The 12601-nt window shown below is 37.5% G+C and overlaps 1 protein-coding gene across 6 annotated transcripts in view; it reads left to right on the top strand.

Moving 5' to 3' along the window:
* LOC128554063 (zinc finger protein 519-like) overlaps nt 1-12595 on the top strand; it is a 32733-nt gene extending 20138 nt beyond the window's left edge. For 5 of the 6 annotated variants that reach the window (XR_008369510.1, XR_008369511.1, XM_053535278.1 and 2 more), the window contains one exon: nt 10139-12595. Coding sequence is in view for 3 of the 6 variants with exons in the window: in XM_053535278.1 (XP_053391253.1) it covers nt 10856-11494 (639 nt within the window). In the remaining 3 variants the exon portion in view is untranslated. Of the gene's footprint in view, nt 1-3351; nt 9634-10138 lie in introns of those variants that run through there. The other variant, XR_008369512.1, reaches the window with a different exon arrangement.
* Nucleotides 12596-12601: the final 6 nt, after the last annotated feature.

Below are 12601 nucleotides of genomic sequence, written 5' to 3'. Positions count from 1 at the left end.
ATATAACAACATTGAATCTAAGTACGGGGAGACTTTTTACAGCCGCCGCCACACGGCACTTAAAGATTGCTGTTGTGATAGTTAATAAAATCTGTAAAAAGATACTTTGGAAGCAAAGAATGCAACCAAGAAGAATAATAGCAGACTCGGTTTGATTGAGTCTGTTCATGAGAGGTAATGAAATGTGCAACACCGCTTACGCCCCTAGCACCGGCTTAAGCGGAACTCTAATATATATGTGTTGAATGGACTCCATGATCCCAAAGGACCAGGCGCAAGTGCCCTCAGGACGAATATTTCTGTCGAGTTCGTAAACACATAAGTGGATTTTTTCTTGCATATCGCATAAAAACTACCGTTTCATTCAGACAGATCATTTTTGTTGCATGCCGTATTTTACAATAACAACAGAAATTTAAAAGCAATTAGAAACACTTCATTTGCAGTACTCATTCTTATGGCAGAGCATGCACCCACAGCGCGGGAAATGAACGTCCGTAAGCCGAAGTGACGTCATTACATTCAAGTGAAGCACAATAACAAAGTTCAACTTTAGTTTTATCGTTTTATGAACGTATTTCAGACCGACAAAAATACTACATGTAAATAGGACGAAGAGAAGGTCTCAAGGTACATGATAATGTCTAAGTTCACATATACAATACCATATAATATCAAAGCAGCACAAGTTGTCATAACCAGCACGAGAACCATCGCATGGGTAATGCCAGATGGGTTTTGCAGGCATTTGTAATGTCGACGGAAAGGCCAGTCCGGTGTATTTTTCCTTATTACGTATCTAAAATTATTTCAATTGAGTTTCAATGGACTACGATCGTGCAATATTTTTCCTTATTATATATGTTACTATAAATAGTAACAAAAAGCCGTTTAAAACGGTCATTACGGCTTCTGTTTATGTATCCATAATGGCGCAGTGCGCCTCTGGCGCCATAACCATAACGGCCCCGGGTAACCAGAACGTCAGCGCGTTTTGATGTTGACGTCATGAAGCAACATTATTTATGGCGATCGAAAGGTCGCTGAATCAGATCGATTGTCAAATATTGATGGCATTGTTGATAAAAAAAGCAAAACAAATAATTCTTTTAGGTGTTTGGAAAATATATAAAATGAAAATACCAAAATAAATATGAAGTGAACGTATATGATAAAAAAGTCAATAAACGGCTGGTTGTGCCTTCTAGCCGCAATGGCACACCTAGTTTAATAATAGTCCTCGAAATAAAGCCCTTGTGTGATTATAACACTAGACGTGCCATTATGGCAAGAAAGCACAACCCAGTCGTATATTAACTTCATAGCAATTCTTTATGATATGATTTCTTTTCAACCCTAAATTATGCTTTATGTAAGAAAAGTACAACTATCAAGGCATTTGATTTTATACAACATGTAGCCCCTTATCCAAATGGTATAGAAACTGAAAAACCCCAGTAAATGCTTGAACAAATGAAAACTGCACGTTAAACTCTTCTTAAACGATTATATACACGTGTAATAAACAGGTAAATAGATGGGAGAACGTTGTCTTTGAGTGATAATGGCCCTAAAAACAAATAATAGCCCTCGAGCTATTATCACCTTGGCAGGGCCATTATTACTCAAAGGCACACTCTCTCATATATTAAACTGTACATATGTTATTGCGGACAACGCTTTCATATCGGAGAGTAATGTTTTCTAAACGTTAAATGGAAAGAATCGCGTGATGTCCATGACGTCCACGCGTACGTTGCGACATCTATTTGACGTTTCAACTTGTGGAAATATGAATACGCGTCAGCTTGATTTGTTTATTAGATTTTCGGAGAAATTCTTCTCTTGTTTTTCCTGTTTTCGTACCAGAAAGAAAATTTAGACATAAAGTAATTACTTGATAGTAGGTATGTAATAAAAACGTTATCAACTTTGTATGTGGGTATATGCACTCGTTCTTTCGCTCCTAAGGTTGCGCAATATTACTGCTGCAGAACAAGTGCATTATATCCACATGCAAAGTCAATAACCTATAAATATCGACGTTTTAGTTTTATTTTGGGTGCGTGTCGTCAATTGTGACGTCAGTTTCATGGATGTCGTCATGTTTTTAAGTTTTTTAACTAGGACATTTTCAGTTCCATTGGGTTAAAGAACAACTTTTTTATCATTGATATAATGAATAAGGACAACACGAACAAACAATGGAACACAGTGGGGCACCGCCTTGGAACGGTCAGTGGCAAAAACACCACTGGGGAGCTTAAACCGGTTTATGGTGCGCACCCAACCTCACTCTTACCCCTACCGTGTTCCAAAGACACGGGACAGTGTAAATAAAGTAATCCCCTCCAGGTGAATCTCTTACACACGTTATGGAAACAGAAAGGCATGACATGTAAAACACAAAAATGCTCGTGTATAAAAATATAAAAAGCAAACCTAAGAACCAAAACGTATGTACTCAATGCCTTTTCGCGCATATTTCTCTATTTCCGCTGCAGAACGCGTGCATATACCTAGATACAAATCTAATAACCTACGATTACATGCTTACTTCAGGTTTCTTAGTTGCGTCCTGTGCTTCAAAAGAATCGTTTTACAGACTTAATAATAATTAAGGTGTGCGCATGCAATAGTATAAGCCAACTCCGCGGCTACCCCGTACATATTGCTAGTAAGATATCTTGGGGAAACCGTCAAATGATAATAAAAGAAACGGATAAAAAAATACTAGTACATATGTACATACTTTGAACAAAATCTGATATTCAGTCACAGACTTGCTGGTACATTTCACTCGGATATAAGTAATGTTTAGCCGCAAGACTTCGATGAGTGTCAGTAACGCTTACCTATGTCGCGTTTAGAGTTAGTAACATCATCGGTTAGAATGAGGAACATGATATTAAATAAATATTGCCTGTTTATGATAAAGCAGTTGCAGTAATATATTTCTAAGATTATAACTGGTATTGCCTTAAATCGATCGTTGACTGTCAGTAAGTATTGCTGTTGAAAAATGTAGTATATTTGTTTTATTCTGGAAAATAGCAAAATGATTCTATTTTCTAAATAACAGACAACTGTTTTTGAAATTCGAATGTTTTGATAAATTTATGCGATTACTTCTAGAATCTGAATACATGTTCAAGTCAAGACATAAGTAAATATCATAAAAGTAATTGCTATATATGAAAATAATATAAGCCGTGTCACATTGAGCGATACCGTAACCAGAAATCGTTGAGATATGTCACATTATATCGTTGAGACATGACTTACGTTGGAACGTAGTTCTCCCGGAGTGGATTAGTTCAGTACATTTTCAAATGGTTGTTGTAACAACCCTTACGGAAAATTATTGTTTACCGCTAACACCTACAATCATGCTGCGAATATCAGACGAACATGTTGTGAACACTTTTGATACAATGTTTGCGGGATGTTCTTTTGGTGTTCACTTTTCACATGCAAATTAGATTTGCCACGAAAAAGTTAACGGGTAACTATTTGCTGCGACCATCCTGGGAAAAGGCTGCTGCGAATATGTCGCAAACTAGCTGACAACCATGACTACCAAGCAAAATCGGGTTAAAAATAACCCACAAAATAGCATGCACAGAAAAAGTGCAAAAACAACATATATTCCCAGGACTGTCCGGGAGTTTCCGGTATTAGACCCACTTTCCCAGATGTACGGAAAACGTAAATATCTCCTGAAAAATCATTTTTCCATAAAAGCATATACCATTAGTATGGCAGCATCCAAATTCCAAGCTTATGCTTTCATGAATCATTACACACTGTGGCTGACGTAATTTATGACTCCAGATACCAATATCGAGGTCATGCTCTGATGACATGCCGCAAACAGGTGTGTGTATAGGCTATTTTTAGACTGTGTTAATTGGCTAGTGATAATGTTTACATTAATATGATAGAGAAAGGAGCTTATTATGTCTCCAACCACACAGTGGTGTGGGAGACATATTGATTTACTCCAGTCTGTCTGTCTGTCACAAAGCTGGTCCGCACTCTAAGTCAAACATTTCTCATCTGATCTTCACCAAACTTGAACAAAATGTGTTTGACCATAAGTCCTCGGCCAGGTTCGATAACTAGCCAAATCGGCTAAGGCACTTCGGAGTTATGACCCTTGAATTACCGAAAATTGGCATTTTTACTCTTGTCCGTGCTCTAAGTCAAACATTTCTCATCTGATCGTCACCAAACTTGAACAAAATGTGTTGGAACATAAGTCCATGGCCAAGTTCGATGAAGAAAGGCATGAAGAAGAAATGCTCCGGACAAAATAAATCTGGAATTTGACCTTTGACCTCCACTGTCGATCGCCAGTGTTGCCATTTGCGATAATTTTTAGAATTTGGCACTAAATTTTGCGAATTGGCGAAAATAAATGGCGCATAGTTTTTTGGTCATTCATTTTTTTTTTAGCTCACCTGAGCACGAAGTGCTCAAAGGTGAGCTTTTGTGATCACCCTATGTCCGTCGTCCGTCCGTCCGTCGTCAACAATTTGACTGTTAACACTCTAGAGGTCACATTTTTGGCCCAATCTTAATGAAACTTGGTCAGAATGTTACCCTCAATAAAGTCTTGGATGAATTCGATATTGGGTCATCTGGGGTCAAAAACTAGGTCACTAGGTCAAATCAAAGCAAAAGCTTGTTGACACTAGAGGTCATAATTTTGGCCCAATCTTAATGAAACTTGGTCAGAATGTTACCCTCAATAAAATCTTGGACGAGTTTGAAATTGGGTCATCTAGGATCAAAAACTAGGTCACAAGGTCAAATCAAAGGAAAAGCTTGTTAACACTCTAGAGGTCACATATTTGGCCCAATCTTAATGAAACTTGGTCAGAATGTTACCCTCATAAAAATCTTGGACGAGTTCGATATTGGGTCATCTGGGATCAAAAACTAGGTCACCAGGTCAAATCAAAGGAAAAGCTTGTTAACAGTCTAGAGGTCACATTTTTGGTCCGATCTTAATGAAACTTGGTCAGAGTGTTATCCTCAATAAAATCTTGGACGAGTTCAGTATTGGGTCATCTGGGGTCAAAAACTAGATCACCAGGTCAAATCAAAGGAAAAGCTTGTTAACACTGTAGAGGCCACATTTATGATATATCTTCATGAAACTTGATCAGAATGTTAATCTTAATGATCTCAAGGTCCAGTTTGAATCTGGGTCATGTAGGGTAAAAAACTAGGTCACCGGGTCAAATCAAAGGAAAAGCTAGTATACACTGTAGAGGCCACATTTATGACCGTATCTTAATGAAACTTGGTCAAAATGTTAATCTTCATAATCTATAAGTCAAGTTCAAATCTGGGTCAGGTGGGGTCAAAAACTAGGTCACCAGGTCAAATCAAAGGAAAAGCTTGTTAGCACTGTAAAGGTCACATTTATGACTATATCTTCATGAAACTTGGTCAGAATGTTAAACTTGATGATCTTTAGGTCAGTAGGTCAGGTGAGCGATACAGGGCCTTCACGGCCCTCTTGTTTTCCGTAATGATATAAGCGGGTCTAGAATTGGTTCTTGATACACGTGTTTACCTAAGCGCTGGTTGTGAACAAAATCGGTAACCGATATAGGCAGTGTATTTGTAAATGAGAAGATAATTGCGTAGTTTTGTGTGAACTGATAATTAATCAGTTATACAAAACATCTGCCAGCTTGTATATTTGAGACCCCAGTATATACTGGTGGTGTATGATCTTAAGTTTCCATGAAAAATTTTGTCATGTTGTTACTAGTCCCCTACTGGTTGAAAACCAGTTTCGGGGACTATAGGAATGTGCTTTTCTGTCATTCCGTCCGTCCGTCCGCAACTTCGTGTCCGGTCCATAACTCTGTCATCCATGAAGAGATTTTAATATTACTTGGCACAAATGTTCCCCATGATTAGACGATGTGTCATGCGCAAAACCTAAACCCCTAGCTCAAAGGTCAAGGTCACAATTGGAGGTCAAAGTTCAACAGGGCTTTTTTCCTGTCCAGTCCATAGCTCTCCCATCCTTGAAGGGATTTTAGTATTACTTGGCACAAATGTTCAAGATGAGATGACGTGTCATGCGCAAATCCCGGACCCCTAGCTCAAAGGTCAAGGTCACAGTTGGAAATCAAAGGTCAACAGGGCTTTTTCCTGTCTGGTCCATAACTCTCCCATCCAGAAGGGACTTTAATATTACTTGGCAGAAATGTACTTCATAATAAGACGATGTGTCATGCATAACTTTCAGACCTCTAGCTCAAATGTCAAGGTCACACTTAGCAGTCAAATGTTAACAGCATGAACAGGGTCTGTTTTGTGTCCGGTCCATAACTCTGACATTCATTAAGGGATTTTAATATCACTTGGCACAAATGTTCCCAGTGATGAGATGATGTGTCATGCGCAGATCCCTGACCCCTAGCTCAAAGGTCAAGGTAACAATTGGGGGTCAAAGGTCAACAGAGTGTTTTTCTGTCCCGTCCATAACTCTGTCATCCATGAAAGGATTTTAATATTACTTTGCAGAAATGTTCCCCATGATGAGTCAACATGTCATGCGCAAAGCCCAGACCCTTAGCTCAAAGGTCAAGGTCACGATTTGAGGTCAAAGGTCAATAAGGTGTTTTTCCTGTCTGATCCTGAACTCTGTCATCCATCAAGGGATTACAATATTACTTGGCATAAATGTTCCCCATGATGGGACGACGTGTCATGCGCAGCACCCAGTACCCTAGTTTAAAGGTCAAGATCACACTTTGAGATCAAAGGTCAAGAGGATTTTTTTCCTGTCAGGAATATAACTTTGTCATGCAAAACGGGATTTAGATATCAGTTGGCACAAATATTCCCCTGGATGAGACAATATTTCTTCCGCAAAACCCAGGCTCAAGGTCTTAATGTCAAGGTCACACTTGGAGACCAAAGGTCAGACACAAGAAAAACTTTGTCTGGAGCATTTCTTCTTCATGCATGGAGGGATTGTGATGTAACTTGGCAAAAATATTCACCAACATAAGACGGATTGTCTTGCGCAAGAATCAGGTGCCTATGTCTAAGGTCAAGGTCATATTTAGAGGTCAAAGGTCAAATTCAAGAATGACTTTGTATGGAGCATTTCTTCTTCATGCATGGAGGGATTTTGATGTAACTTGGACTAAATGTTCACCACCATGAGGCACCCTTGTTTTTAGAATTACGTCCGTCTGTTTTACTATAAATAGATTTTATTTTTTATTACTGGCGGTAGAGAAATATCGAGACCACTTTTCTGGGCTACAACATGCATGTTACATCCAATTTTTAGGTGTATTTTGACCTAACTCTACCTGGTAAAGAGTTTCTTGTGGACTTATATTATATAGATTGTTTTGGGTTTTTATGATCTTACTGTGTCCGTCGTCAGTCGTCCGTCGTCGTCAACAATTTGACTGTTAACACTCTAGAGGTCACAGTTTTGGCCCAATCTTAATGAAACTTGGTCAGAATGTTACCCTCAATAAAATCTTGGACGAGTTTGATATTGGGTCATCTGGGGTCAAAAACTAGGTCACCAGGTCAAATCAAAGGAAAAGCTTGTTAACACTCTAGAGATCACAATTTTGGCCCAATCTTAATGAAACTTGGTCAGAATCTTCCCCTCAATAAAATCTTGGACGAGATCGATATTGGGTCATCTGCCATAAAAAAGTAGGTCACCAGGTCAAATCAAAGAAAAAGCTTGTTAACACTCTAGAGGTCACAATTTTGGCCCAATCTTAATGAAACCTGGTCAGAATGTTACCCTCCATAAAATCTTGGATAAGCTTGATATTGGGTCATCCAGGGTCAAAAACTAGGTCACGAGGTCAATTCAAACGAAAAGCTTGTTAACATTGTAGAGACCATATTTATGACTGTATCGTCATGCAACTTAGATAGAATGTTAACCTTGATGATCTTTAGTTCAAGTTTAAATCTGGGTCAGGTGGGGTCAAAAACTAGGTCACCAGGTCAAATCAAACGAAAAGCTAGTTTACACTCTATAAGCCACACTTATGACCATATCTAAATGAAAGTTGGTCAAAATGCCAATCTTGATGATTTTTACGTCTGTTTCTTCATAAAACTGGGTCAGAATGTAAACCTTGATGATCTTTAGGTCAGTAGGTCAGGTGAGCGATACAGGGCCTTCATGGCCCTCTTGTTTTAGGATTAATTTCCCTTTGTTGTTACTATAAATAACTTATATGAAAACTTTTTTATAATCGGCCAAAACAATTCAATATGAAAACAACTGTGGGTTTTTATATATGCACATTTTAATCCAAGTGTGTTGTTATAACATATTGTATATAGAGTACAATATTGTTTATACATCATTGACAGATATCAGTTCATTATTTTATACTGCAGTAGAGAAAATTAGGTGCCTTCCAGTAAGGGACTTTGTATTGCATGGCAATACTTCATTCACTTGTTTCATTATGAAAATGCTACCTACATATCAAGCATAGATCTGCCATGTGATTTTAGCAAAACAATTGCAAAGAAAATAAGGAAAATAGCTCTACGGAGCAAAAATACTGAGGACTATTTGTATCCGCCATTATGCGACTACCTTTTTTTTCATGCCATTTTTCTATTTAGTGTCTGTATGCCTTAACAATGGGTATGAAAACAAAAACACAATTGGTCAATTTTTATCCTGGCTAATTTCTTTAAAATGTTCAGAAACTTTGGAAAAGTATTAGTTGCTACCATGTTAATAAAAGACAGTCTGGATTATAGTAATCTCATTACAGTTTAAGTTATACATGTATACTACATTAAATTTAGAAACTGAACTTTTCCTTTGCTTTTACTTCTACAATTATTTAATACACCTGGTTATTATTCCTAATGTAAATATTTACAATAATTAATTTCCCTATGCACACTGTAACAACCAAGTGAGAGAAATAACAGTGACTCAGAACTTTGGCTCAAAAGTGGCTCCAACTTTTTTAATTTTGGCGAAAAGGTTGCGACAATTATGAAAAACTCAGAGGAGGCCCTGATGCTTTGAGGAATTTTGATGTAACTTGGAACAAATGTGCGCAAGAACCAGGTCTCCAGGACTACGGTTAAGGTCACACATAGAGGTCAAAGGTCTGATACAAGATTGACAACTGACAACTTTGTCCGGAGCATTTCTTTTCATGCATTGAGGGATTTTGATGTAACTTGGCATAAATGTTTTCCAACATGAGGCACCCTTGACTTTAATCCCCTACCATGAGTGATGGGGGACCATAGAAAATGGTATCCTTGGTCTGCCCTTCAGTCCTTCCATCCTTTTGTCCATCTGTAACATTTCTTGTCCACCCTATATTTCCTAAACCCCTCCAACGATTTTCATGACATTGGTCAAACAATCACCTCACCTAGATGATGTGCAAACTAATGAGTCAGCCATGACGGCTCAATGTCAAGGACACAGCTCTTCTCTATATGGCTATTTGGATTGGAAAGCTTTGACAATTTTTCTCAGCTGAAACAAAGAATAAAAAATAGATAGGCAACTTCAAAGGCATATAGAGCAAATCTCGCCAACATCTCATGGCAGCTGAATGAGATCTCGTTTTACCGGTATATGAAACATTTGTATTGTGAAAAAACTTTCCTTCAGGTTGTTTGTTTATAATGATAATGGTATTTGTTTTAATGTTATTAGTATTTTCTACGCGGGGAAGGAATGAATTCATGATTTAAGGTCTGATTAAACAACAGCTGTTGTTTGAAAATTGGACCAGATTCCGTTTATTATATGCCAGCTGTATCGCCAGTGTAATACTTGAATAAGTGCCTGTTGATTTGATCACAGTTGATGAAGTCGGCAAACGCTTCAATAAGATAATGCGCTGATACCAGCTCACGCGACATAATCTCTTGTTGCCATTCTATGTATTTTACACTTCTTCGTAAAGCTCTTTGGCTGAAAGCCTTGGCCTGATTTTAAGATAATTAGATAGAATATTTCCTTGTAACAAAACTATTCAGTCCAGCTCTAGGTTAAGATGAGTGATCTTGGGCTGTTATTCCACTGTTGTTATGATATACATGTAGGTGTAACTGTAATATTTTTCTTTTATAGATTTTTAAAAATGGTAGAACAACTAATTTTGATGCCAACTTAGTGGAGCAAAGAAAAAGAACAAGTGCAGACATACACAAATACAGATAGCTAGGACATTACTGTACATTACAGAAGAGAATTTACACATGATCCATATTCCTTATGAACGCATTACCAATGCAAATCTTCACAAACTCGAAATTAGGCATATAGGCGGTACATAAGAATACAAACAGAAGAGACATGTTTTAAAAAGTGGATATATTTTTTAAGGAGTTATCCAAAGTGAAATTAAACAATATAATATTAAGAATCTTTTCACAGATGTCATCTAAAGAAATGCATTAGAATGCACACGGGAAGAAAATCATTTCTAACTGTTCATGTAATCAAAGAAAACATCTAAAGAATGAACTGGGTAAACACACAGGAGAGAAATGCTTTGAATGTCCTTTTTGTGAAAATGTGTGTAATCACAGCGATAATATGAATAGACATCAGAGAATTCATACCAGGGAAAATGTTTTAAATATGGAGTTTATGACCATGCATGTAATGACGGCAATAGTCTGAAGAAACGGAGAAAATTTCTTTAAATGTGATGTTTGTAACAATGCTTGTAATCAAAGCAGTTATCTGAAGAAACATAGGAGAATACATACTTGAGAGAAAAGCTTTAAATGTGATGTTTGTGACTGCTTGTTATCAAGCAGTGTTCTGAAGAGACATAGGAGAATGCATACTGGAGAGAAATGCTTTAAATGTGATGTTTGTGACTTTGCGTGTAATCAGAGCAGTAATCTGAAGAGACATAGGAGAATACATACTGGAGAGAAATGCTTTAAATGTGATTTTTGTGACTTTGAGTGTAATGACAGCAGTAGTCTGAAGGCACATAGTAGAATACATACAGGAGAGAAATGCTTTAAATGTGAGGTTTGTGACTTTGCATGTAATCAGAGCAGTAATCTGAAGAGACATAGGAGAATACATACTGGAGAGAAATGCTTTGAATGTGATGTTTGTGACTTTGCTTGTAATCAGAGCAGTAGTCTGAAGAGACATAAGCGAATACATACTGGAGAGAAAAACTGTAAATGTGATGTTTGTGACTATGCTTGTTATCAAAGCAGTGATCTGAAGAGACACAAAAGAATGCATCATGGAGAGAAATGCTTTAAATGTGATGTTTGTGACTATGCTTGTAATGCAGGCAGTAGTCTTAAAAAACACAGGAAAATACATACTTGGGAGAAATGCTTTAAATGTGATCTTTGTGACTTTGCTTGTAATGGCGGCAGTAGTCTGAAGAAACATAGGGGAATACATACAGGAGAGAAAAGTTTTAAATCTGATGTTTGTGGACCACAGTAGTCTGAAGAGACATAGCAGAACACATACTGGAGAAGAAAGCTTTAAACATTATGTTTGTTATTATGCATCAAATCAAAGTTATTATGTAATAAGAAATAAGAGAAAACATCCAGTGGAGAAGTGTGTGAAAGTTCTTATGAAAACACATATAGCAATACATATGCGAGACAAGCGCTTTAAATGTAGTGATTGTGATAATGCATCAAATCAAAGTTTTGCTCTGATAAGACATATGAGAATGCAAAAGCAAACAGGAGAGAAAGGCTTTAAATGACCCGTTGTGATTATGCATATTATAATCATAGTAGTCTGGCTGTACATGTGAGAATACATACAGATGAGAAAAAATTAAATGTATATTTTTTTAGCACACCAGAGCCAAAGGCTCATGGTGAGCTTTTGTGACCGCTCAATGTCCGTCGTGCGGCGTGCGGCCGTCAACAATTTGTAAAAAAATCTTTTTCTTGAAAACCACAGGGCAGAATTACACCAAACTTCACAGGAATGATCCTTGGGTGCCCCCCTTTCAAAATTGTTCAAAGAACTGAATTCCATGCAGAACTCTGGTTGCCATGGCAACCGAAAGGAAAAACTTTAAAAATCTTCTTGTCCAAAACCACAGGGCCTTGGGCTTTTATATATGGTGTGTCGCATCATCTAGTGGTCCTCTACCAAGTTTGTTCAAAATATCCCCCTAGGGTCAAATATGGCCCCGCCCCGGGGGTCCCAAGTTTTACATAGACTTATATAGGAAAAAAAGTTTAAAAATCTTCTTCTCTGAAACCACAACACTTAGACCTTTGATATTTGGTTTGTAGTATTGTCTTATGGTCCTCAACCAAAATTATTCAAATTGTACCCCTGGGGTGAAAAGAGGCCCTGCTCTGGGGGTCCCAAGTTTTATTAGACTTAGATAAGAAAAAACTTTAAAAAATCTTCTTGTCTGAAACCATATGGCCTAGACTTTTGATATTTGGTATGATGCATTGTCTAGTAATCCTCTACCAAAATTGTTTAAATTATGCCCATGGGGTTAAAAGAGGTCCTGCCCTGGGGTCACTTAGTTATTATGTGAGTTGTTTAGGAAAAATACTTAAAACATCACCT

This window comes from Mercenaria mercenaria, unplaced genomic scaffold, assembly GCF_021730395.1.
Source record: "Mercenaria mercenaria strain notata unplaced genomic scaffold, MADL_Memer_1 contig_4680, whole genome shotgun sequence".
NCBI classification, from domain to species: Eukaryota; Metazoa; Mollusca; class Bivalvia; order Venerida; family Veneridae; genus Mercenaria; species Mercenaria mercenaria.
Note: the sequence above shows the minus strand (reverse complement) of the source record. Positions and strands in the feature narration are given on the sequence as shown.